General features: G+C 49.9%; 11 protein-coding genes and 1 non-coding gene across 12 annotated transcripts; 6 read left to right on the top strand and 6 right to left on the bottom strand.

Annotated features, from left to right (window-relative positions):
• Positions 1 to 158: 158 nt before the first annotated feature.
• CNBG0760 (hypothetical protein) lies at positions 159 to 1,760 on the bottom strand (the record flags this gene model as incomplete). The annotated part of the gene is made up of 10 exons (XM_769337.1): positions 159 to 258; positions 315 to 565; positions 624 to 647; positions 698 to 809; positions 879 to 1,078; positions 1,135 to 1,230; positions 1,286 to 1,308; positions 1,375 to 1,382; positions 1,436 to 1,489; positions 1,543 to 1,760. The coding sequence occupies 10 exons, from the start codon at positions 1,758 to 1,760 to the stop codon at positions 159 to 161; spliced, it is 1,086 nt and encodes a 361-aa protein (XP_774430.1).
• Positions 1,761 to 2,057: 297 nt separating this feature from the next.
• CNBGt130 lies at positions 2,058 to 2,146 on the top strand. Its single transcript is given in 2 exon segments — positions 2,058 to 2,095; positions 2,110 to 2,146. It is a non-coding gene; the product is annotated as a tRNA-Arg (tRNA).
• Positions 2,147 to 3,259: 1,113 nt separating this feature from the next.
• CNBG0750 (hypothetical protein) lies at positions 3,260 to 4,462 on the top strand (the record flags this gene model as incomplete). Its single annotated transcript, XM_769336.1, has 4 exons — positions 3,260 to 3,428; positions 3,512 to 3,593; positions 3,642 to 3,670; positions 3,729 to 4,462. 4 exons carry the CDS (start codon positions 3,260 to 3,262, stop codon positions 4,460 to 4,462), a joined length of 1,014 nt encoding a protein of 337 aa, XP_774429.1.
• A 247-nt stretch (positions 4,463 to 4,709) lies between these two features.
• Positions 4,710 to 8,103, top strand: CNBG0740 (hypothetical protein; the record flags this gene model as incomplete). The annotated part of the gene is made up of 4 exons (XM_769335.1): positions 4,710 to 7,302; positions 7,360 to 7,501; positions 7,579 to 8,008; positions 8,101 to 8,103. The coding sequence occupies 4 exons, from the start codon at positions 4,710 to 4,712 to the stop codon at positions 8,101 to 8,103; spliced, it is 3,168 nt and encodes a 1,055-aa protein (XP_774428.1).
• A 160-nt stretch (positions 8,104 to 8,263) lies between these two features.
• CNBG0730 (hypothetical protein) lies at positions 8,264 to 10,356 on the bottom strand (the record flags this gene model as incomplete). Its single annotated transcript, XM_769334.1, has 10 exons — positions 8,264 to 8,683; positions 8,764 to 8,842; positions 8,916 to 9,038; positions 9,137 to 9,218; positions 9,286 to 9,393; positions 9,455 to 9,542; positions 9,617 to 9,793; positions 9,848 to 9,912; positions 9,962 to 10,227; positions 10,274 to 10,356. 10 exons carry the CDS (start codon positions 10,354 to 10,356, stop codon positions 8,264 to 8,266), a joined length of 1,491 nt encoding a protein of 496 aa, XP_774427.1.
• A 168-nt stretch (positions 10,357 to 10,524) lies between these two features.
• Positions 10,525 to 11,106, top strand: CNBG0720 (hypothetical protein; the record flags this gene model as incomplete). The annotated part of the gene is made up of 1 exon (XM_769333.1): positions 10,525 to 11,106. One exon carries the CDS (start codon positions 10,525 to 10,527, stop codon positions 11,104 to 11,106), a length of 582 nt encoding a protein of 193 aa, XP_774426.1.
• A 506-nt stretch (positions 11,107 to 11,612) lies between these two features.
• Positions 11,613 to 12,167, top strand: CNBG0710 (hypothetical protein; the record flags this gene model as incomplete). Its single annotated transcript, XM_769332.1, has 2 exons — positions 11,613 to 12,057; positions 12,130 to 12,167. The coding sequence occupies 2 exons, from the start codon at positions 11,613 to 11,615 to the stop codon at positions 12,165 to 12,167; spliced, it is 483 nt and encodes a 160-aa protein (XP_774425.1).
• A 607-nt stretch (positions 12,168 to 12,774) lies between these two features.
• On the bottom strand, positions 12,775 to 13,578 carry CNBG0700 (hypothetical protein; the record flags this gene model as incomplete). Its single annotated transcript, XM_769331.1, has 2 exons — positions 12,775 to 13,134; positions 13,189 to 13,578. 2 exons carry the CDS (start codon positions 13,576 to 13,578, stop codon positions 12,775 to 12,777), a joined length of 750 nt encoding a protein of 249 aa, XP_774424.1.
• A 602-nt stretch (positions 13,579 to 14,180) lies between these two features.
• On the bottom strand, positions 14,181 to 16,794 carry CNBG0690 (hypothetical protein; the record flags this gene model as incomplete). Its single annotated transcript, XM_769330.1, has 6 exons — positions 14,181 to 15,146; positions 15,205 to 15,263; positions 15,324 to 15,575; positions 15,626 to 16,107; positions 16,165 to 16,621; positions 16,683 to 16,794. The coding sequence occupies 6 exons, from the start codon at positions 16,792 to 16,794 to the stop codon at positions 14,181 to 14,183; spliced, it is 2,328 nt and encodes a 775-aa protein (XP_774423.1).
• A 722-nt stretch (positions 16,795 to 17,516) lies between these two features.
• CNBG0680 (hypothetical protein) lies at positions 17,517 to 19,074 on the bottom strand (the record flags this gene model as incomplete). The annotated part of the gene is made up of 2 exons (XM_769329.1): positions 17,517 to 17,526; positions 17,576 to 19,074. 2 exons carry the CDS (start codon positions 19,072 to 19,074, stop codon positions 17,517 to 17,519), a joined length of 1,509 nt encoding a protein of 502 aa, XP_774422.1.
• A 394-nt stretch (positions 19,075 to 19,468) lies between these two features.
• CNBG0670 (hypothetical protein) lies at positions 19,469 to 20,495 on the top strand (the record flags this gene model as incomplete). The annotated part of the gene is made up of 4 exons (XM_769328.1): positions 19,469 to 19,969; positions 20,027 to 20,095; positions 20,155 to 20,412; positions 20,472 to 20,495. 4 exons carry the CDS (start codon positions 19,469 to 19,471, stop codon positions 20,493 to 20,495), a joined length of 852 nt encoding a protein of 283 aa, XP_774421.1.
• Positions 20,496 to 21,067: 572 nt separating this feature from the next.
• Positions 21,068 to 22,858, bottom strand: CNBG0660 (hypothetical protein; the record flags this gene model as incomplete). The annotated part of the gene is made up of 3 exons (XM_769327.1): positions 21,068 to 22,070; positions 22,132 to 22,559; positions 22,622 to 22,858. The coding sequence occupies 3 exons, from the start codon at positions 22,856 to 22,858 to the stop codon at positions 21,068 to 21,070; spliced, it is 1,668 nt and encodes a 555-aa protein (XP_774420.1).
• Between the last annotated feature and the right edge of the window lie 1,818 nt (positions 22,859 to 24,676).

Genomic DNA, 24,676 nt, shown 5'->3' with positions numbered 1-24,676 from the left:
GTTGCGGTTCTGTGGGTCTTGAGTTACGATATATATACGCTTGATGCGCTCTTCTTTCTGATGATGCATGTCTGAGATGATGCACAGTACAAGATGTAAATGCTACAGCATACCTCTGATAGTAAATTACTATAGGTTTACTACTGTTTAAATCTTTATTACCCTTCAGCGCGAGGACCATCGACCTGAGGGATAGGCTTGATTACCCCAGTATGGAGAATCTTTCGCACTGCATCAAACTCCTTCCCTCGATTACCCCTATGATACTGTGTTAGCGCCCCCGCAAAGAACACCGACACAGCCTTGGAACTCACTTCACAACACTATCAAGATATACACCGAGTACATCCCCAGCCACTCGATCCATTTTCTCCAGGCCAGGCAAGCCATCCGCTCGCGAAGGTCCGGTAGAAATCATGAGCACAGGCTTCTTCTGATCAAGCGCCAGTTTAACAAGACGGAAGGCAGAATAAGTGGCGAGGGATGTACCGAGGATGAGAAGGGAGGACGCAGAATTGATGAGAGAGAATGATTCATCACGGACAGCCGGCGGGATAGTTTCACCCTGTAGTGTTACATGCTGATTAGCTGGTGTCTTTGGCTGATGAACAAGATAACCTCACGAAGAATACCACGTTTGGTTTAACCTGCATCGATGATATGAGCACCGGCACGGAAGGGCCTGACGACGACGTACCATGGTAGGTTTTTCACCCTCTGCTTCACATATACGACATGAGGGCACATTAAATGTATTATAATTCGCTCCTCTCAGGTCTACATCACCATCGGGGTTCGTTCGCGGTTGTCTGTCCAATATCGTCAGGTTTAACTACATCCTTGTTTCAAGCAAATTCTCTGATTAAAGCCAGACGCACGTTCCCGTCCGCTCCGCCTCTTTGGCAGCTTCATCCCAGATGGGATTTAATCTTGAAATCTGCTCCTGATACTCGTCCCTACTTTGTTCGTGACGATGTTTCATACAATGTACTTTGGCGAGGGTACCGTGGAGTTCTAAGATGGGTGGTTTGGTGTTAGGGGAAAGAAGACGGTAAGCTTTGGGATGAAGATTATCGACCTAAACGAAAGCAATAGTCAGACCCTCTTGATGGTCAAACAGACGGCTTTACAAACATTTTGAGTAATCAAGTTGGGCGCTAAACCTAGATGTAGGAGAGCAGCGATGTAGATATGTGTTGGGTTGGGTTGTGCGTCTCGTACAGGAGGGTACTGGTGTATTTTATCAGCTTCGATTTGGAGAAGGTTAACCATATATAGCACTAACACCTAAGAAAGATCGCGCCCAGTCTGTGATTTGTCATTGGCCAAAAGTCAGTCAGCGAGAGTGTACTAGTGGGACGCAAGTGAACATACAACGTCGTCTGCGTTAATTCTGTCGGTCAGTTACAGGTACAAACCATGTTTCGATACTCACCTGAACATTTCACCTCTAGGAGTATCTTCTACCAGTTCATGGAATAAGATAGGCCTAGTAGGCCATGTTGAGCATTATTTCTCTTCCTGAGTCTAGTTATGGCTTACTTGTAATTCGGATTACTATACGACCCTTCTTTACCTCTATATGCTCTAATTCCACTATCAACGCTGACGCCTGCTCCAGTCAGGATGACCGTCTTGCCGTTGCCCTTTTCTAAGAATCGAGCGAGATGAGATGCGGCCTGAGGGGTCGGAAGGAGAGTGAGGGCATTCGGTGGCACAAGAGGAGCAGGGGGGAGGGTAGGGATGGATACTCTCACCATCCTGGGATATATCCTAATAGGCAATCGTCCTTTTCTGTGGTTGGTCCCCACGTGAATGAATGGATTATCTATGAAGATCGGCTTCTAAAGATCGAGCGGTAAATATTTGCCCAAGATCGGCTATCTCCGCGCTTATTCCTTCAGCGTCGTACCGGCGGGCTTAAAAAAACAAGATGCAAATATATAAGTAAACGAAGACCAGAAAAAAAACTCGATTCAGTGGCGACCAGAATAGCTTATAGGCAACATAAAAATTTGCATTCCAATCGATGATTCCTCGTGAATCAGCAGTAGTAAGCCCGTGTGGCCTAATGGTTAAGGCTTCTGACTTCTAGGTTACGCAAGTGACTATCAGAGGATTGTGGGTTCGAGTCCCACCTTGGGCTTCCCTTTTTGTCTTTTTTTTTTGGTTTCCTAATTTTTTGCAATTCGTTCCAGTGCATATTAGTGCATACAATTGAGCGTACGCTCGATATCTGTCCCTACATATTCATCGTTTTTATGCGAACACTTTGTAAGTGCTGGGCTGTAGTACAGTGTGGTTTTTTACTGCTGCCATGCTGCTCATAATAAGTCGCATGCAGGATCCGTCCATCATCTGATCATCATCATCAACTCTTTATTATCAGAGTACCGTTATGACTTGCGTTTCGTTCCCTTTACTCTCCAGACAAATCTGCTTAACGCCTAGGGCTGTTCCCAAAGGGACACACATCAGGTGAAAAAAGGAATGTTTGTATAATAGGATCCACACACAGTTGGTGACTGATGATGGCAGCACGCGCAGCACGCAGTAGTAGTGACGATGATTAAGCTTATTTATTATGTATGGCTGTTCCTATCCAAAGAGCTTTTCCACTCTCTAATCTCTCTTTCGTTTCATTCCTCATCTCCTCCTGCCTTTTGCTTGTAATTCCTCCCGTTACTGTACCGAACACAGCGTTTTTTTTTTTCACGTCTTTCTATTGCTCATCGCTGCTCGCTTTCCACGTACTACGTTTAACATGACCAATCAAGAGCAATCAAGGGACGGAGGAATGGAAGAATCTGGTTGATGTTCTGGTCTGATGGATTGATCTCTTATTAGTGTCCGCGTCCTGATGTCTGATCGATCTTGGCCTTGGATTCTAGTCAGCTGCAGTTGCTCCTCAGTTTGAGGTCAGTCCCCCCTTGCAGCTCGGGACGTAAGCAAAGGCAATCACCACGCTCCAGACTTCCCAAAACCATCAGTGCGATTTGGGACTATGCCGTATATAAACAGAAAGGACCTGCTTTCGCGACGTGATGTACTCTCAAACAATCCAGTGCCAAAAAACATCCCCTCATTCTTGTTGCACGCCACTTCTTGCACTCGCTCTTACAACGGCTCTGCCAGGAAAGATCATCACACATTCGTTCTCTACGACTGTTTCTCCATTACTTATCGACTGTGACTTTCATATCTTGTAACAGTAACACCCCCATCGCCCACACGAACCCAACTTCCCTTGAAGAGAATCATGTCCGGAGACGATTACCTCAACTTCTCGCCATACGGGTATACGCCCACCGGCTGGGTTTGTGTTACCTTTATCATCCTCTTCGTAGTACTGGGATGCGTGCATACGGCATTAGGAGTCAAGTTCAAGTACTGGATTGCATTCCCGACGCTCATTTTCGGATGTCTTTGTAAGTCCGAGTCTCGGCCAATGGAGAAGGGGAGAGGACGGAAAGCTGACCGGCTGTTTTCTTCGTTCTTGTCGTTGATATAGTGGAAATTATAGGATGGGCGGGGAGATACTGGTCGAATCAGAATGTGCTGTATAACCCGCCGTTCTTGATGCAGATCATCACGTAGGTTGATATGTGGACGGCTGTTTTCCAAGCTGACGCGTTTCCTAGACTGATCATCGCTCCAGTTTTCTTCAGCGGTAAGGTCTTCTTCCTCTATCTGAATAAATGTTGGTTAAAAGTTACTCTGGAGCGTAGCGTGGTGCTACACCATTTTAGGAATGAGTATCAGTACCCTAGGTCAGCAATACTCCTTCCTCCGTCCGAAATGGTATATTATTATATTCGTCACCTGCGACTTCATTTCCCTCATCCTCCAGGCTGTCGGCGGAGGATGGGCAGCTTCCGTGGACCCGCCGACGCCTAAAATGCCGACCAACATCATGGTCGGAGGTATCATCTTCCAACTAGTCAGTATGATCGCCTTTGCTGGTCTTGGAGTCGATTTTATGCAACGTGCGATGCGCAGAAGGGCTTACAGAGGAAGGGAAGGTGAGGAAGTGGAGATGCTTCCAAGTACGCCCGACTCGGGGACGGGGAAGGAAGGGATGTACGGCGGTTATGCGGTGGCGAGGGCGGCGAAGGGCGAAAAGGTGGTGCGGCGGTGGCGGTGGGTGATGGTGGGAACGGGGATTTGCAGCATCATGATTATAGTGCGAGGTGGGGTCCTTTCATGTTTCCTATACGAGACCAGGGCTGACGGGATTTCTTGCCCAGGCATCTACCGATCCGTGGAGCTGGTCCAAGGATGGGACGGATATCTTATCACCCACGGTAAGAATTTGACAGGGTATCTTATCCACGCTGACGGGTCTGCAGAGGCGTACCAAGACACGCTGGACGGCATCCCCATGATTATGGCGTTGCTGGCGACGGCTGTCTTCCATCCGGGACTCTTTCTGGCCCCGAGGCAGGGGTGGACGAGCGCGTGAGAGTAGGACGAGCAATGTCCAGATATGTATCGTGGCGTCGTAATAGTGCTGCATTTTTATGCATGGTGTAATAATCGGAGTAGCTGACAGTTCGGAATTTGTAATTGCGACGGCGCACGCCATCGGGCCGATGAAAACTCTTCCAGATAACTGGCCGGTTATCGTAATCTGCTGAAATTTACTCCACCATAAATAACCCGCGCCGTTGGCCACTCCCGCCCCTCTCCCCGCAATTCTTTCTCGCAAAATGGCTCCCATCGCCCTCACCTCCAGCGCCACCTCTCCCCCCGGCCTCCCCGCCAAAAAGGCCGCCCTCGCCGCCGCAGACGTCGACGCCGGCCTCAACCTCGACGCCGACGGCGCTTCCACTCCTTACTCGGCCACCTCCACTGCTGTCTCAGTGGGCGAAAACAACAAGGACTCCAAGCCTGCCTCTCCTTCAGCGCTTGCAAAGGCCCTTGTCGACTCTTCCATTCCTTCCTCCGTTCCGCTCCCTACCGACGATGGCTACTACACCAACTTGATCGCCTCTTCTCTTCCTGTTGCCGCTACCAAGCCTGGTACCGCCGTCTTTGCCTCCGCCATCGATGGTCTTGAGGCTCTGGCCGTCAAGCACTCCGAGTCTGTTTGGGTTTACGACGATGCCGAGCTCGTTGGTTTCGGATCTAGACTTGGCGGGTTGGGCAAGAAGAAGGTTCACGAGTTGCAGACCCGTGAGGGTGCCGGTCTCGAACTTGCCGGTTATGCCAGCAAGACTCAAGGCAAGTTCACTGTCTTTGCCAGCATTACGACTCTTCAGTACCTCCTCCCTAGCCTCGAGGCTATTGAGGGCGACGTGATCATCAACCTCGCCACTACTTCTACCACCGACGATCTCGAGTTTGCCGACGCCCTTTACGCCCCTGGTACCGTCAAGGCTCTTACCTCTCTTCCTGAGGGTTGGGAGGTCGTATTCTCTTCCGGCGAGCGAATCGTCGACAACGCTTCCAAGCTTTACGGTGCCGAGCCCAAAAAGGTTGTCCACGTTGTTGAGAGCACTTTTACCGGCCGTGAGACTACCTCCTTCACCTTCCCGGCTCCTCAATCTGCCGCTATCAACGACTTGACCGTCCACAATGGGTCTGCTTCCGAACTTTACGTCGCTCCTGCCGGTTACCTCGCGTCCTCTATCGCCGCCGCTCTTCCGGCCTCGGCCGGTTTGGTCGAGCTCAACACTTTGAGCCCCTCTCCTGAGGCCCTCTACGCCGCTCTTACTTCCAACGACCGCAAGACTGTCCACGTTGTCGGTGCTTCCAAGGTCGACGCCGAGGCTCTCAAGGCTATCGTTCTTGCTTCCGTCTACGCCGCTTCTGGTTCCAGCAAGGTCGCGTTGCCTCTCGTCAAGTCCCTTGTTGCCACTTCTGTCGAGTCCATCTCTGATCTCGCTCAGTCTACCGCTACCAAACCTGGCAAAGTCGTCTCCTTCTACACCGCTCCTGCTTCTCCTCTTCCTCAGCTCCTTGCGCACCTCTTCCTCTCCTCTCCTTCTCTCTCTACCCACATCGCTCAGTTTGGCTCAGCTTCCGCCCGTGGTGTCAAGTCCGTTCTTTCTCTTGCACCTGCTGGTACTTCTCGCGCTGCCCTCAGCGTTGAGGAGCCCACGGACGTCACTTGGATCTCTGACCCCAACGTCTTGAAGTCTGCCGATGTCTTCTCTGTCGCCAAGGAGGGTTCCATTGTCGTCCTCGCCCTTCCATGGTCCGAGGAGGAGATTCCCGTCAAGTTTACGCGTTCCGAGATCCAGACTATCAAGTCCAAGAACCTCCGCATCTTCTCTCTCTACCTCTCTTCTTCCCCTACCACGCCCATTCAAGAGCAAGTCGCTTTCCTCCTTCTCTACACTGGTGCCCAGAAGCTCGCCCCTGGTGTCTGGAAGGTCCTCGATGCTTTCCACAACCACCAGCTCGTTCGCGACGACGTCGAGATCGCTCAGGCCGCGCTCAACGAGATCGATGCCAAGGAATGGGAGGTACCCGAGCTTGAGGAGGGCAAGACTGAAAAGGTGAAGAGCAAGTGGGAATGGGATGCTTTGCCTGGTTTGGCCGGTGTGGTCGCCGCCAACGATGAGCAAGGTTCTTCTGTCGGTCCTTGGGAGCTCGCTGCTCGACACTTGTTCTTCCGAGAGGCTTTCGCCGTGCCCGAGGCTACAACCACCGATGCTTCCCAAGGTCTTCCTGGCATCAACGCTCTCCGACCTTCCATGTCTGAAGAGACCTTCCTCGTTACCGTCTCCGAGAACCGTCGACTCACTCCTGCCACTTATGACCGAAACGTCTTCCACCTCGAGCTCGACACTGCCGGTACCGGCCTCAAGTACGAGATTGGTGAAGCTATCGGTATTCACGGTTGGAACGATACGAATGAGGTGCGCGAGTTTTGCGAGTGGTACGGCCTCGATCCCGACGCGGTCGTCACTTTCCCCTCTCCTACGAGGCAAGGTACTCTTGAGACGCGAACCGTCTTCCAGCTCTTGCAGCAGAACATTGATCTCTTTGGTCGACCGGGCAAGGCGTTCTACGCTGCGCTCAGCAAGATTGCCACCACCAAGGCCGAAGCTATGCGACTCAAGTTCATCTCTGCTCCTGAAGGTGCCGAGTTGTTCAAGCGATTGGCTGAGGACATCACCGTCACTTTTGCCGATGTTTTGAAAATGTTCAAGAGTGCGAGACCTGGTATCGAAGAGCTTGTTGGTTTGATTCCCGAGATCAAGCCGAGGCACTACTCTATCGCGAGCAGTCAAAAGGCGGTTGGAGACAAGGTTGAGTTGTTGATTGTGACTGTCGATTGGATCAACTCCAAGGGTGGGTCAATTCGTCCATCTAATAGTTTCTTTGTACTGACGCTTTTTTTTTTAATAGGCTCCCCTCGATTCGGTCAATGTACTAGGTACTTGGCTGCTCTCAAGCCCGGAGACAAGGTTACCGTGTCAATCAAGCCATCCGTCATGAAGCTTCCTCCTGACAACAAGCAGCCCATCATCATGGCCGGTCTCGGTACAGGGTACGTCACGTCAAAAAAAAAAAATTGTGTTTATTGTATGTGGCTGACCAATTTCTTTCTTTTTTTTCACCTCTTAGTGCCGCACCCTTCCGAGCTTTCATGCAGCACCGAGCTTGGCAACGATCCCAAGGCATCGAAGTCGGTCCTCTCATCTACTACTTTGGTTCCCGATACCGATCCCAAGAGTACCTCTACGGCGAGGACATTGAAGCTTACATCGCCTCTGGCATCATTTCCCACGCCGGTCTCGCCTTCTCTCGAGACTCTGACAGCAAGACTTATATCCAGCACAAGATGTCTCAGGACAAGAGTATGTTGGCCAGGTTGTTGAAGGGCAAGGGTAGCGACGCCGCGTACTTTTACCTCTGTGGTCCTACGTGGCCTGTGCCGGATGTTTACGAGGCTTTGGTCGGCAGTTTGACTCGGGAAGGTGGTATGGAGAGGAAGGAGGCTGAAGAGTACTTGGAGGAGCTCAAGGAGGAGGAGAGGTATGTTCTCGAGGTTTATGTAAGTCTTTTTTTTTTTTTCTTCTTCTTCCTCGTTCAAAATCATTTTGTATCCGTGCTGACGATACGGGTTCTTCTTCATTCTTTTTACAGTAAACACGGGTTTCAAGAGACGCATATTGTTAGAATTAAGGCATATATTGGAAGACCATAATCTATGCATCAAGTTGTGATTAATACTCCCATATATCTATCCCATGACTCTGGCCCTGTCCTGCTTTTCACTGAAATACTCATTACCTGCTGATGTCTTTTTTCACATGTCTCCTCGAATAACATAATCCTGCAGCTCATTCGCTCTCACCACACTCCACCACAATGCCCTCCAATGTAAGATCGACCCCTTGGCCCTCTGCATGATCACCAGACTCTGGCCCTCGGCCGCCAAACTATCGCTAGGCAAGACAAGTACTTTGCCCTCCACATACTGATGTCCCGCCGCCTTGTGAAGTTTGATCACACCCCCTCCGCCGCCGCCGCCGCCGCCTCCGCCTGCTGCTCCGTGAGAACCAGGGAACGAGTCTCCTGGTGCTGATGGAGCGGCGACAGCACGGACGGAACCGTTGGCATCAGCGACATCAGACTGCAAGAAAGCGGCGAGGATCTGGAATGCTTCGTTGGGCGGGAGAGCCATCCAGAACCGGGTGGTGATGGTCATCAGATCACCGGATTGCGTCTGTGCAAGTGGTTAAGAGGTGGTAAGCTTGCTATCGCAGAAAGGAAAAGGAGAACAAGAGAGTGATGTAGGAAACGTACAATGTTTCCGGTCCCGCGCATGAATTGCGATTCTTCCTTGTTAAGCCAATCGGTATCGCCGGCCAACCTTGCTCCGCGTCTGTATCATCCAAACAAGAGCAATGTCAGTCACATATTTGCTTCTGAGGGGGGGTTGGGCGGATGGGACGTACGAAGCCGCGTAGGCTTGAGATTCCCCTGAACGGAAAACGGGGTCCGCATACGCCATCATACCCTCTTGGCGGATACCTTGGGTAAGAGCTTCGGAAAGCTGCTCGCGACGCAGTTGACTTTGTCTGGTTTGGGAAAAGTACAGAGTCAGATTTATTTCATCAGCACAAGTGCAGTTATTATTTTGAGGCTGAACGGAAGAGAACAGGGCAGAGAGACGCACGTCATACACCATGGGTGGTGTTTGATACCAGGGATCGTTAATCTTTGCTGGGGGTCGATACACAACAAGCCCTTTAGAATATCTAATTTCATGGAGATGGTTAGTTCACGAGATACCTTTTAGAGGCAATCTGGATGGAAGAACATTACCCAATGCCTGACCGCGTATTCTTGTCCATGGATCATAATTGAACAACTCGCCCGTTCTGTACGCGCAGAACTCAGGACTACTTTCCGAAGGTTCATCCCATGGCGTATCTATATCCGGTTCAGCATCAACTTGGGAATCAAGACGATGAATCAAGTGCGATGGACGTACTACCTACGAGGAGGGTGTAGAGAACAACACCCATTCCCCAAATGTCAACCGGTTCTGCCGCATACCCTTGTCCTGCTGGCACACCAAGCTATTCGTCTTGTCAGCTTTTCTTGCTCTATAAGCTTGTCTTACAGACGCCTTGACCAGTGATTCACGACTTACTTCGGGTGCAACATAAGGCAGGCTTCCGCATCTCCCGCTCAGTAATCTCGTCTTGCCCTTGTGTCTGAATACGGCGCAGAGACCAAAGTCGGTGATTTTGAGGTTACCGTTCGCTGCAAGAAGGAGGTTTTCGGGTTTAAGGTCTCGGTGGGCGATACCTTTGGCGTGGATGAATTCCTAGCAGAGCATTTAATTTGGTTGATGCTAGAGTATCCTTACAAGAAAACTTACCACGCCAGCGACCATCTGGGCAAAGTAAAACTTGGCAAGATCTTCGGGCACGCCAACGTCCGGTGCTGATAACGACCGTCAGGTTTGTCAACCCTGACAAAGCATTATACGTACCAATCTTGTCAAACAAATCTCCACCAACAGCCAGCTCGAGAAGCATATACAGTCCCGGCGTATAATGATCGGGATTATCGATTTTTATTGTTTCGTGGTGCAGGAACTCGAGGATATATGGGTTTTTGAGGGCCTTGTGTACCTGGACTTCCTTTTGAAGCTCCTTGATGTTGGGGGTGCCAAGGCCCCAGGCGGGGTTGACGTAAAGGTTGATCACTTTACATGCCGCAAGCCCTCTTGTTTGCCTGTGCACAGCTCGGTACACCCTGAGATCATTAGGACAGCGGCGCCTCGACGGAGAGGGGGGCTTACTTGGAGAACCCTCCACCGCCTATTTCCCTGCTGAGATAGTACCCCTGGATATCTGGGTACCTGGGCGGCTCGTCGGCTTCCATGCTGGTGTCTCCCGGATCCTCGAAGCGTACAGCTAGTTGGGAAATGTTAGTGGAAACAAGATCGATGGACCCATGTTACGCGACGCGTCGGTTGACATCATCTGGTCACGTGCCTGACGCGTCTGTATAAAGTACGAGACAAAGCGAAACATCCAGCGCATACCAGCGATGGGCCCGAGCATCACGCCGACTGTTGCGATCACGGCGATCACGCCGCAGCAGACAGCGCCCCTCCGCCACCTCGTGCTCTGGCCGTCCATTGCGCTGGGCTCGCAGCTCGACCCCGCCTATGACTTTGCTCCCGCGACCGTCCACCTCGGTGCCTATCTCTGCGCCCCAGTAGAGACCCAGCGCCCGCCCGATCAGCTCCCTGGCACGGCCCCGGCACAAGAGCCGATCGGCATCATGACGCTCGCCCTCCAGCCGTACCGCCCACTCTCCCCCGCCACCTCTCCTCCCACACCGCTTCTCGCCCCGTCCTTGACGCACGTCCAACTGCACAAGTTTGCTGTCCACCCTGATTTACGCGGACTGGGTATCGGACGAACCATGTTTGCGCATGCGGTTTCTCTGTTGAAGGACAAATATGGAGAGGGCAATGTGCTTTTCCATTTTGATGCGCGAGCGAATCAGACGAGGTTCTATGGGAACTGTGGGATGGACGTTTTGGACCCGGTCGAGTTTGAGAAGAGGGGGACGACGGGGAAAGAGGTTCCGGTGATGCATATCAAGATGGGCAGGGTGATATGACGGGCTGCCCTGTAGTGAGTTATTTGCGTGCCATATGGACTTTATATGCTGATACAGATTTGTTAAAGATTGATACACATCCATTCTAGATACCTGGTAGTACATATAGATGCATCTCTCTTATACTCATCCCTCTTCCTACCTAAAGTTACTTGGCACGCCGCATGGAACTGGTGCGTTTCACGAGGGCATGGATGAAATCCGGTACGTCTGTGGCGGTATTTTGAGAGGCATAAGAAGGTTAGGGGCTTGATGTGCGCGAGCTGGATGAGGATCAGGAGGACTTGGGCGACAGGGCCGAGGGTCATGATTGGGGGTTCCATACTGCGCTGTCTCAAGCTTGCCGCACTCGTTCATTGTTGATTGGGAAGCCCCCTGGGACTTGATGACGTGGGATTTTGCGTTTTTCTTCCGTCGTCGTCGTCTCGTCGTCGCTCGTCGCTCGTCGTTCGGCGCATTTGTCCAAATCCTCATATCCCATACAAAAACAACAAAAAACACCCACTATGCCGCCCAATCTCCACAACCTCCTCTCCTCCCTCCGCTCACCCATATTCAACACCATCTCCAACCCCACCTGGGCTCGTATGGGCACAAAATACCTCAGACGACGTCTTCGAGGTCCTACCGTCGCTTCCTACTATCCCCAGCTCACAAACCCCTTCCCTAAACTCTCGCTTCTCAACAAGAACATCCCGGAGAACCCTTTTGCTGGATGGGACGGCAGAAAGCTCCCGTCAGTGATTAAGACCAAGAAGGGCAAGGTGTTGTATGAGAACATTGAATGGCAGAATGAAGGGGCGATGTTGAGGAAGGATGAGGTCGTGGAGCGTGGATTTGAAGAAGTGGCGAGGAGGAAGGGTTTGGGATGGCTCGAGGATCCTATAGAGCAGAGGAGAATAGTGAGGGTTGCGAGGAAGAAGCGATTCGGCAAGGGTCCTCCCAAGAAGGGTGAGTGCTTGTTTTGCTGTACCGAGCGTTGTCTGCTATGAAGCGTGAATTGACCATGTTAACTTTTTACAGGACAAGGAAGGAGGTCTCAGATGAAGAAGAAGAAGTAGTAGTTGCAGTGCATGGAGCTGTTAGGTGTGTTTTGTACATTAAAAAGTTTATGATTTGAATAGCTAATCAGTTGTGTAGGTGTTTTTGGCTTTTCATATGCATCCATTCCCCCCATTCGCAATCTCGGGCCTTCATTGGGAAGCATATCGTTTCATGACGGTCATTATGGCATAAGAATATGGCATAAAACGACGATTGATACTTTTAATTTCCAACTGACAATACTGTAGCATACGTTTTCTCGACTTTTCGGATATCTTTTTGAAGCTTGGCCAACACCTTTCACAACTGCCATCAGGCATATCATGCATCTCTCCTCATGCTGTTCATCCTTCGGCCAACCGTGGATTTTTGCGACTCGAATTCTTCTCTCGAGATACGCCCGCTCATACAGCGTGATTGCAGGTTACTGTAACTGGTCATATCATCCAGCGCTTGCCTCCACTCCCGTGCAGCACGCTCGAGTTGGGCATTCTCCAATTGGAGCCGAGAATATTTTTGGACAAGGTCATTGTACGCCGTCTCGACGCACATTAGAGTACTTTATTCCTAGTCTATCAGCACTGTTCATCCCTCTCATACTTGGTAAAAAAAACGATTGGCAACTCACGTGGTATCCCTATCCGTCTTTTCAGGCAACATACATCCCTCCAACCCTTGGGTTAATGACAACAAACTCGTTTCTTCGGTAAAACCGTCCACGCCGCTTATTGCATCTGCTAAATCACACAGGGAACCGGTTACGATCTCTTCGTAATCCTTATAGCCTCCGGCAGTGAAACGATTGGCTTCATGAAGTGATTCGAGGTTCGCTAGAGCACGGTCTCTAGCGGAAAAAGTTGATACCTCTGCACGTTTTCCCAAGTCTTCTCCATGGCTCGCGCGTGCCCTCTTACCGCCGTCGTCCTCCCACGTAGCGGCCATGATCTTCTCGTATAACGTCGCCTGTAAATTAGCGGCCAGTCGCTGATAATTGATGGTCGCGATATGCATCGATCCATCGGGGTTCTGGGGACCGACGGTCGGGTCGACAGGTTTGGAGAAGGGTGTGGAACTCTGGCCCTCACTATCCCCAGGATTTCTGCCCGATTGAGTGTCATAAGAAGGAGCGAAAGTAGAAGGGAACGTCCAAGATCGAGAATGGGCATAGTTCGCCCTCTTGGGGGGAGTACTGACACCAGGGGCAAGCCTAAGAGAAGGAACTGGAGGAAGGGTAGGGATAGTACCTGCTGTTTGCCGGTCGCCGGAACTTGGTCGAGCATGCTGAAAGGGTAGGGAAGAACCATCAGGTTCGGCACTGGAATCATAATCCAGTGAGAGATTGGGCATAGGGAAAAGAGTGCTGTTGGTGGATCTGAAGGATCCTTCCAAGTCTGGAGGGGCTTGATAAGGGCTGCGGTGGGCAGACATGATGGGCTGGATATATTTGAGATCGGAAGCTGAATCCACTATTAAAGTGCTATTTCTGAATTAGATTTACGACCATCCACGGATTCTACGTGTACCGATTGTACCGGTCAGAGCTCGTTTTATAAGAGCTCGTCAAAAAAAAAATCATTCCGCTCCATCGCAGATATGAGATAATGCCTCTAATCCTTCGCTCCATCGTTAGTGGAGCGCGAAAAGAAAGGATCGATCTTTGGCGGAAAAAAAAAAAAAGATCAATGGAAGGGCATTTTCCTTCCGTCTTCCAGAGCGCCAGGGTACTGCTGCACTGTCATGCTAAATCATCCGACATAAGGACGAAACAAGTGCCGAGGAGATGTACGGAAAATCAAGCGGAGTTTGAACATGTACATCATAAGAAGACCAAATTTGATCATTTATGCACAAATCCAAAGACGGCCCGGATTATATCATACACAATCATGAAAAGAAGCAGTCAATCCAAAACTCCGAATCGCCATATCAGAGGGAAAAAAAAAAAGGCAACGCAGCCTGCTTCTGCCCTACTTTTCACGGCTGGTCCATTTCCCACATTCTACAATACACATACACCTTTTACACACCTTTCAGCGGAAGGTGGGTATCGGCGCTCTATCCAGCTCGCTCTCAAACTTCATAGGTGCCCCAACAGGTAACGGTGTCTGTGCCATCACAGCTCTCGGCGGCGCCCTCATCGGCTCATGTTCATCCATATGCGTCTGCATCTGCATCTGCATTTTCAATGGCATTGGCATACCCATCATCTGTTGGGCCCCTAGTCCATTTTCCCCACTAGGCCGAGGCGGCTGAGGAGGCATGTGAGGGCCACCGGCCGCTTGGTTGTTTGTGTGTTGAGAATGCACCGGCGGGACGGGTGGAGCGGGAGTCTGTGAACCTTTGTTGAACCACGGTAAAAGGTTGGATGTGCTTGGCTCCGAAAACTGCGTCTGGGGCCTTGAATCAGGACCACCGTATGCGTCATATATGCTCATACCATATCCTGTCTCCCGGTCGTATGCCATCTGTGTATGAGCAGGTGCTTGGGATAGGTTGTCGTTCGCTACGCGGACTGTGGTGCTCTTCGGGCTGGTGTACACAGATGGCAATCGTGGAACAGGGGGTACCGGGACAAAGGGATTATCACCTTGGCCGGTTTGCACTGTGCGCGAAGTGGGTAGGACACCAGTGGCCATGCTGTCTGCGAGGACAGCCGTCATACCATCGCCATACTGTGTCAACCCATACTCTGTCCTCCCGTCAGGGGCAATCTTATCGCCAGCGATCGTTCTCCCGCCATCATCGTAATCGTATTCCCCTTCATAATCTGTCGGCGCTCTAGTCATTCGGTCATCATAGTATGTCTCGGGGTCGTACATTGTAGCATCGTAATCATCATCGTAATAATCGGTCCTGCGACGCTTGTAAGAAGCAGGGGTAACCGGCTCATCAGCGCCAAATGAAGACCGAGTGAGGCGGTCGGGATATTTCTCGTCCGGGATGTCAGGATTATCAGGAGTCTCTTCACCAAGTGCTTTGCGAGCGCGTTTTTTTCGCTGTACGCACAGAGAGTTAGTCAAGGGCAGTAGATTATGAAAATTAATATTAACTAACCCATTGGTACCAGATCAGATATATAACGATGAGAGCCACTAAAACACCTCCGACAATACCTAAGGAGAAGTTTCATCGGTATCCCTGTGCTGCCGAAACCATAAATGAAGCATACTCACCGACAATCGCTATCGAACTCAAACCGCTACTCTCAGAAGTTGTCATCGTCGTCGCTGCGGCGCTCGCGGTACTAGTTTTCTCAGCCGCAAGGGCAGCCACAGCGTCTTGGCCAGTGAGGGTGACGCCATCAGAAACGATAGTGGTGTCGGATGGTAAGGAAAAAACCGTGTCATCAGCAGACGTGGGAGTAGTAGCGCTCGAGGAAGCTGAAACTAAAGATTCATCTATGGATTCGGACGATTCAGCTGAGGCTACATTGTATTGGTTAGCAAAGTTTGTTCGGTATAACGTAGCTACTTACTTGAAGATGGCCCGGTAAGTTTGTAATTCGAAGCAGAAGTCTTTATTGTGGCTGCTGTCGTCGTCGATTTGAACGATGCCATACTAGTCTCATCATCGTCCTCAACAGCGATCACTCCACCATTATTGACATTTGAAGCCGATGCCAAATGCGAAGCACTACCAGAAGAAGTTGCAATAGCTCCTGTCCTTGAAGTAATGCTGACATCGCTAAAGTCGAGTATTGCAGAACGGGAAGCAACTGAACTGGTGATCCCGGTCAAAGATGAAGAAACTGCCGAGCTTAATACGGTTCTAGATGCAACTTGTAAAGTCAACGAGCCCCCATCTGCTAGGGTCTGGGAAGCCGAGTATGACAGTTGGACATCCGAGATAGACACAGCAGACGTCTCATTACCAGAGTCGGGATCGGTGGCAACAATGACTACTGTGGTTCGAATTTGAGGGGCTGAAGTTGTGGGTGTTTTCGCCGTCTCGGAAATACTGCATCCATATGTATCAAACCTTCATACCCTTTTTTCACTTTGGGTCTGAACTCACACGCTTGGCTGTACGCTCGCCGTGGACTTAACTGCAAGTGTGGCAGGGAGAGATGTCACAGGAGCAGCATTTGACATCTCCACGCTCGTCTCTGCCGCTCCCAGCGCATCAGACTGTTGACTAGCTACTAAGGCAGGTTGCTGCCAGTATAAGGTCCCATCTGCTCCGACAGAAAGCTCAGGAATATCCGTCGCATCTTGTGAAGCTGCCACAGTTTGCGGTGTAAAGGCAGAAGTGACCGCCACCTGATTTGAGGATAGGGTATCTGTAGCGATAGTCCCAATATCAGTCGCTTGTCCGATGTTAGTGGGAGATACATCTTGTGATGTGTTGGCGGCTGTTCGGGTTATCGCAGCTGGTTGAAGAGACTCTGTGACAAGGTCGCTGGTACCGACAGATGTAAATCCGGAAACCGTCTCTGTTAGCGATTCTGCATCTGCTCGTGCTCGAAGATGATCTGCATCCCATGTTAGCATAACTAGTAATTCATTACAGGGCAAGAACAGTACAAAACTTACCAAACACCTCTGCAGATCGCGCCACTGCCATTCTGCTCAAAAGCAGTTGAGAAATCACCACGGCAATCGCCCATCCATCATTATTCCTTCCGGTGGTACTACCGTCTATCATAATCCGAGTTGACCAATATTGTGAAGGAAATGAGCGTTGCGTATACAGTGCCAGCACTGCAAGTTACAGCAATTGTATAAGATGGTCGATGACGGAACAAGGGCAAATGTAACAGGCCATGGTCACCTAGACAGCTTCCAAAATGGGTACCGTCCATCGCCAGCCAACGTCTCAGTAAGGATACTCATCTCAAAGGAGGCTTGTACCTAGGTTCTAAGGATCGACGATTACGTGACGTCTCACGTCTCAGCATAGTCACCACCTTTGATTATACGGCCGAGTTGCCATACATTGGCTAAATTCCACTGCGGTGAAACATGGACATCTTCAATTGATAGTTTGAACGAGAGAGAGGATTTTTTCAAGGTTAAAGATGAAAATACGGGGCTTGTCCCGGCACAATGACAGCCAATATGGCAGGAAAGCGTTCTGATACGGCATGCTCCTTGGAAGTAAAACCAGAGATCATACGTGGTAAATGTGGTACATTTGACCCGTATAGAAGAGGATATAAACCGATTGCAATGTGGCGTTGTTATGCACACGCCCAGATCTTGAGACTTACTGGTGGAGACCAATGTGGGCTTTGAAGTAGAATAGTCGTAAAATAACAAACGACATTTCGAAATATTGAAGGCAAAGACTTAAATTGGGTATAATAACTATTAAGATGTCATGTCCCAAAGGGCAATATTTGCCTTTGGGATGTCGTTGCCCCTTGCTCAGTCAGAGCTTCTCGTCATCAGCTTTGTTATGTACAACATGGCATGAAACGCCTCACCTCGTCTTAGCCTTTTTCATCTTCATTCGCTGGTCCTGTTCCATCGTCTGTTCTTGCCTTTTTCGATGCGCTGTCATATTCCAAAGTAAATTTCTGTGCTCCCCATATATCGTCACCTCTTCCTTTGCTATTTGATCCCTCATTTCAACCCCTTTCAGTTGAGTTTTGTGGAACAAAACCTTGATGACGTATCTTTCGCGGTCGATGGGCACAGCTAATGGTTTCTTTCGTTTTCGCTGTGCCTGCGCTATTTGTCCCAGCCGCCTGTAGGCCTCGACGACAAGATTATTTAAGACCATCGTCGCCTTTTTGACAGGAATTTGAAGTGCACTATGCGGATGTTTCTTCCTCCAGTCTTGAGGGATGTCGGGCCCGAGAAGTATAGGCATAAGTTCTGATAGGACCTCTTCGTCGAGGAAGGGCGATCTCGGACCGGCAACCTTGAAGGTGATGATTTGGTGGGGGAAAGTCGTCCAATAGTACTTCCATCGTTTGGCTCTGCCGTTCATTGTGTACATATGGAAAGCGAGGTTTCGATTTGCAAGATAATGAAGGATTATATCTGGGATGTCGTGAGATACTTTGTGAGTATTGTAGTCCCGGACGAGGTGAAGATTGATAGGGCAGGACGGAGGAGTGATGTACTCCGTTAGAGCTTGCCAGAAAAGATGATGCAAACTCATCTCACCCTCATTCTTTGATTCAAGTAACGGTTGAGCAACATGAACCCCTTTCAAGTTAGGGAAGATGTACCGATGCCCATTGGGCTTGCTTAGGTTTATAATAGCCAACATGAAATCCTTAGCCTTCCAAAAAGGTGTAGGAAAAGGATAAAAGCAAAGGCCTGTGTTGATCCCAAGGAAGAGGTGTTTAACATGCCAAAACCCTAGGCGCTTTGTTTCAGTCATGGGATGGGCCCCATATAAGCATTTCCCAAAGTCAATTGTGACATTGAATGTATGATAGACTGTCGGAATAATCTCCTTGAAATGTGTTTTGGATAAACGCATGTAGGTCAAAGGGCTGACGCGGGAAAACTCTTCGAGAATGCGAGACTGTAAGGATGCAAGAGGCGCGAGAGTAGTGATATCGTAAATGTAAACGTCGGAGGCTTGAGCGCGACTGACAGCATGGTTGTCAGAGCCCATAACGATTGAATGAGAAGTACTGGCCGAATTGAAAGTGCGTCCAGCAACTTCTATCGACCTTGATAATCGAGCTGGAGACTGACATTCTTTCCGAGGCATAGCTACTCGTTGAGAACCGATGATGCCTTCAAAGGTGGACGGGACGGTGATTGTTGGTTTTGCGACATCTTCCTCGGAACTCGAGTCATCCGAGTGATCGACAAGATCCTCAATAGCTGACTCTGCTGAGTCGTCAATTTCTAGATACTGTTCTTCTTCCTCCGAGGTGGTCTGTTTGCCCTTGTCATGCTTGTCCCCAGCGTAAGTTGCTCCCTCCTCGCCTTTCTGTCGATCGGCAAGCCAAGAGAACATATCGTTCCTGGAACTATGAATTATGGGATCAGCAGGCAGATCAGACTGCATGGAACGCCTTTGGCTCGATAAGCCAACGACGAAACGTACTCACACCGGCAAATTCAGACAGTGCCTTCGCACTGCAATAGTTGAAGTGCAGGTGATCGTAGTATCAACAGTTCCTACAACATACAATACGAAAGGATTCAAAATGAACGAGACGGACTCGACGAATAAAGCGACAACAAACGCGCAATGATGTTGTCGAAATGTCGATTTACGTAAACGGTATTTCTAGGGGGGAACCCATCGGTCGTCATCAAGCCACCTCTGATCCTCGCCACCAGCGGACGAACTTGAATTTCATCTTGTCTTTCCATTTCATCTTCGTTGCAACTTGCCCAGATTCACAATGTCCTCGCCTCCACGATACACCGAAGAGCCAAATCTACGACCAGCTCCTTCAAAGGCCTATGGCACAACCCCCGCCGACACTGCTGCCACGCAACCCCTTCTCGCAGCTCAGGCGTCTACTAATGCCCAACGCGCAGCCGAGGAAGGTTGGCGGGACGACGAGGATAATGTGTCGGACAACTACAAGCTCGGTGTCTCTGTCTCTGACTGCGATACTGAAATCCGAATGCTCTTTATCCGCAAAGTCTACTCTATCCTCTTGATTCAATTGCTCGCCACGGCAGGAGTGTCAATTCTTCTCTCCTTGCCGTCGGCCAAGGACTTTACCCATACCAACCCGTGGATCATGTGGATCCCACTGATTGGTAGCTTTACCAGCTTGTTCTTTGTCTACTGGAAGAGGCACCAACACCCGGCGAATTTGATCTTGTTGGGTTTGTTCACTTTGTTCGAAGCGACGATGATTGGGTTGGCTGTGAGTTACTATGAGAGCCGAATTGTGAGTAGATGAGTTTTCTTCTTCATCTCCTATTAGTCGCTGACCATCCATCAATAGGTAATTCAAGCGCTGTTCATCACTCTTGGCGTCTTCATTGGTCTTACACTCTTCACCTTCCAAACCAAAGTACGTCTTCCTTTCTTCTTTCCCATCCCTTCACTAATTTCTCTACTTCTTCTTTGCAGTACGACTTTTCCTCCTTCGCACCCATCCTCTTCATTGGCATCTGGGGTCTCCTTACCACTTACCTCATCCAGATCTTCCTCCCATTCAATGCCACCGTCGACCTCGGTATTGCCTGTTTCTCGACCCTCTTGTTCTCTGGTTTCGTGTTATATGACACACAGCAGATTATGAAGAGGTTAAGTGTGGATGAGGCAATTGCGGGAGCGTTGACGCTTTACTTGGACTTTTTGAACTTGTTCTTGAGCATCTTGAGGATAGTGAGTGCTGTCAACAATGATTGTGGGAATTTGGAAGCTGAATCATTCTGTTACCTTAGCTTAACAACTCGAACGACCGTTAAATAATTGTCTAATACCCAGATCATCCCTTTTAACAATAATAAACATGTTGATCTTGTCAAAACTACGGTGTCGTAACTAGTAATGTATCTATGTATCTGTTGCTAAAAATACATTCTGTCCTGCACAAATCATGATCAATCAAAAATCATTCATATCATAATCGCATAAAAACCCTAATAGAACAGTATTGAGCAAAAAAAAATAATCGTGGGGGGAAACAGGTATTGACAAGAGAAATTTATATGGCAAATAACAACAAGTTGGACATAAGAAGCAGTATCGGTCACGCGGAGAAGTGATGAAGGGAATATGAGGGCTATGGTGTGATGGTGTGATGGTGGAAGGGATAGAAGAAGAAAAGGTTCGGGAGAAAGAGCTCGTGAGGAAACATGAAAGCGTATAGCAGATTGGCCGGCTAGGGACCTTATTTACAAAAATAAAATAAAATAGTAATGGAGATGAGATTCGCAGCTAAAAATAATCCAAAAGAGAGAAAACTCCGTGTTATCGAGGTAAGATGAGACCAAGACCCCAAGAGAAAAAAAACGGAAAAGTTAAAGAGTTGATTTGGCTACTCCAAAAGAAGTTTCCAATCTCTTCCCTCTCTCTCCGCCATCTCTTTCACCATCCCCCTTCCAAACGCTACCACATGCGCCACGGGCGCACACATCCCCATCTCAATCGGCCACGCAAACCTCGCCGGCCTGTCCGGATCGATCTCCCTCGCCGCTCCCAGATTATCCCCGGGGGCAGGCAAAGCTTGGTCCGCGAGCTCACTGTGGATCGCGTTCCCGTACGAGGTCGGGAAGTAGTGCCGTAAAGTGCGGAGGGTGAGATGGAAACGCGAGATGTGGAGGTACTGGGTCGCATCGGAAGATTGGCGGAACGAGTTGAAGATGAGCGGGAGGAGGTCGGGTGGGAGGGAGGAGGAGGTGGAGGAGGATGGGGAGTGGGCAGAGGAGTGGGCGGAGGTGGGTGAGTGGTTGGGTGGTTGGGAAGAAGGGTGGTTAGCGCCAGTGTTAGAGGCGGCGGCGGCGGCAGCAGCGGCGGAGGCGGAGGCAGTAGTAGAACCGTTATGGGAAGGGTTCGTAGGTGAGGGTGTAGCGATAAATCCAGGAGGGGACGGGTTATCGTGCGGCGACGCGAGGGTAGCATGCAACTCTTTGCCGCGATGCTGCAAGATCGCCAACGAATCTTTCCCTGTTTGGTACATTATAACCGCTTCAAGCAGGTACATCAACCCCGCCATTGCCCTCGCTCTCTCCCTCTCCGTCTCCCTCTCTTTTACGCCTTCCTCCCCATCAGACCCTTCACCGCGACGCATCTCATGTTCCCACTCTTTCCTCACAAACGTCCTCAAACCGCTAGAGGAATCGTATATCCCCGGAAGAGGTTTGGCCTTGGCCTTTTCGTCGCAGAAATGGGAGTAATTGTATAGTAACGCAGAATCGGTAAGGCAGAGGAGGCCTTTGAGTCTGTCTGCAGGAAGGGTTCTGACGAAATCAGGTTTGGCGGTAGGTGCTCGAAGGTAGGCGTCGCCGTGACGCTTGAGCAAAAGGGCTCTATCTCGGTACCTAGGGATTTTTGTTATTAGTATCAAGTGCTTTGTAGTTGCATTCAATCAAAGTTACTCACCAGTTACCCATTTGCGACCATTTTTCAGGTTTCCAGAGATCCCTTCTTACTCGCTCCTCGCCTTCCTCGCCTACTTCACCTTCTTCCACTTCCACCTCGTTCCTCAGCCCGCTCCTTACTTTATCCTTTTTGAAGATTCCGTTCAGCACGGGACTCAAAGGTGTTATCCCTCTAGCTTCTTCGATCTTTCTCTTTTTATCGGGCGCTACAGTCAAACCAAGCCCGAGACCGATTTCGTGACTGTTGCCATTATTTTTAGTCTCATCGCTTTCGTCAGGTTCGAGATCACGTTTGCGTTTGAGATGAACATATTCGGTGAACGTTTTCGGCGGTGACGAAAAAGGAGTAGATCTTGGTGAAGCGGAAGGGCTAGGTAAGAACGTTGGTGGCAGTGATTCAGGCAGAGGTGCAGGGAGGTTTGATAGCAGCTACCGAAAAAAGGAACAGTCAGCATCGAGGCTATGGGACTGATTCGTCACTATGGACATACCTTGAGGATCGACTTTGCGTCCTCGCTCATTTCTTGTGTTTCTTGTGTACTTTCTCGCTTCATCTCATTCCTCAAGCCACTCGACTTCCGCTCTAGCGGCACTCTAGGTGTCAACGCTCCGCGGTCTATCCGAGAAGTGGACGATGAGCGAGGGACATAGGCTGAGCTTGTGGGTGTTATGGCTGGAGAAGATGGACGGGATATGCGTGGCACGTAGCTGGGAGATGGCTGGGCCATGGTGGGCGGTGTTTGGGTGGTCGTAGGCTTTGGAACCAGTATCAGTCGAGGCGAGGTAATGTGTGAGCGGTGTATGGAAATGCGTCTCCGCGGGTCGGCTGGCGGGTGGAAAGGGAGGCGGGGATGAATGGGATGAAAGGTGGGCGATAATGCGATAGTGTAAAGAGAATACGGGCGCCACTGTTAATTATTACCTATGCAAGAAAAAGCAGACGTCGCAATCCGGAATGATAAACCGATCTCTTCCAGGGTTCGGTCTCTGCTGGGTCTTGCTTCGGCTCGGGCTCGGAATGCAGCAGCAGCCAGCGGAAATGTCGTCTTTTCATTCATACACAGAATATGCATGCATCCCAGCTCCCCTCCATCCCCGCCACGCCCATCCCCTGCTGCCGACTTCTGTCTTGTGCGACCCAGAACCAAATGCAAGAGCAGCGAGGCGCGACTTTTTCATCGTCCAGCCCGCCGACCGCCCAGCTCCGATTTCTCTCGAATCACATACCCAAGGCTCAAATTAACACAATTTAACACATTAGGGATTTCCCGAGTGGCGTGCCTGCAATGGTTCCCAGAATCCAGAATTGCGGTTACTTTTTTCCAGATGCGCGCTGGTGGGAGGCACTTCTTGATGGAGAAGAGATACGAGTACTGCATTATATCTATGCTGCGCACGCGCTATGATGCATTGGGAGAAGTTTTCGCTCGAATGTCTCTCATTGTTCAGTAAAGAATGCTTTGCTGATTCCTCGTCCAAAGAAGTCGCGCTTTTCTTATCACGATGCGTTATTTATAAAGGCTTTCCCGCCGTAAAAAAGTGCCGGAATGCCGATCATGGGTTTACCTACCAGACATAATATGCTCATAAGCACATCTCCAACTTCAACCTCTGTTTCCCCATTGTAATGCATAAGCCGCAGCTCATAATCCAACTCTCTGGTCAATGGTCTATGGACAAGTACGAGAGTCTTGCAACGAACAGTCGTGCGGTGGAGGTGTGGAAGGATAAGATCCGAGTGAGACGGAGGACGCGATCAAAAAGTCTGTGCCCAATGACGCTCGTTCCTTATCTCCCGTCCATCTTGTCCGCCGTCTTCTTCCTATTGACGCCCATTGACCCCGGCATCCATAGAAAGGACTTTTTTCAGTTTCCGATATATTGTTCTGCTCCCATCTCCATCCATCCTCTTCAACAACGAACGGCGTGAAACACATCCGGCTTTACCTATCAGGCACCAGGGAATTGAAACCAGACATTCGAAATAGGCAAGGTCACGCATCGATGTTTTAAATCCATTTTTAGAAAAATCGCCGATTTCACTGTGACACACCCAAAGAGGCCGCATAGCGGCGATGACCGAGCATGCCTTGGAATTATTATGTAATTACTCTTATATCGGTCTGGGCAGTGTTCGGGTTCTTGGCCTCCAACGAAGTCTTCCTCCGTCATCAACGTTCTCTGCCATTCGAATCCAGATGCAGCCGCGGACCCTCGAGTTGCCGATGCCCTCAAATACATCCGGGACCATCTATGCCAAGGGGCAGCTTCCCACGCTCGACAAACGGAGACTGCTGTTTATGTTCGCCAATCCGGGGCAAACAGTGTTGGTTTGAAAAGGAAGACGCGTAAGGAGGATGAGGATGTTCATCCTTCTAAGAAATCCCCGAGGCCCTGTAAGTCTTTAGCTTACAACGTTTGCAGCCTGTATTGACTATCATTTTTCTTCAAGCTCCAGAAATCCAATGGGTCCCAACTGGGTTTAAATGTGGCGGTTGTGAGCCTGTAGCTCTACCCTCGTTGCCAAAAACGCCCTCCTCTTCTTC

The sequence above is a fragment of the Cryptococcus neoformans genome, chromosome 7 (assembly GCF_000149385.1).
Source record: "Cryptococcus neoformans var. neoformans B-3501A chromosome 7, whole genome shotgun sequence".
Lineage (NCBI taxonomy): Eukaryota > Fungi > Basidiomycota > Tremellomycetes > Tremellales > Cryptococcaceae > Cryptococcus > Cryptococcus deneoformans.
This window is presented reverse-complemented; position numbering and strand designations above follow the sequence as displayed.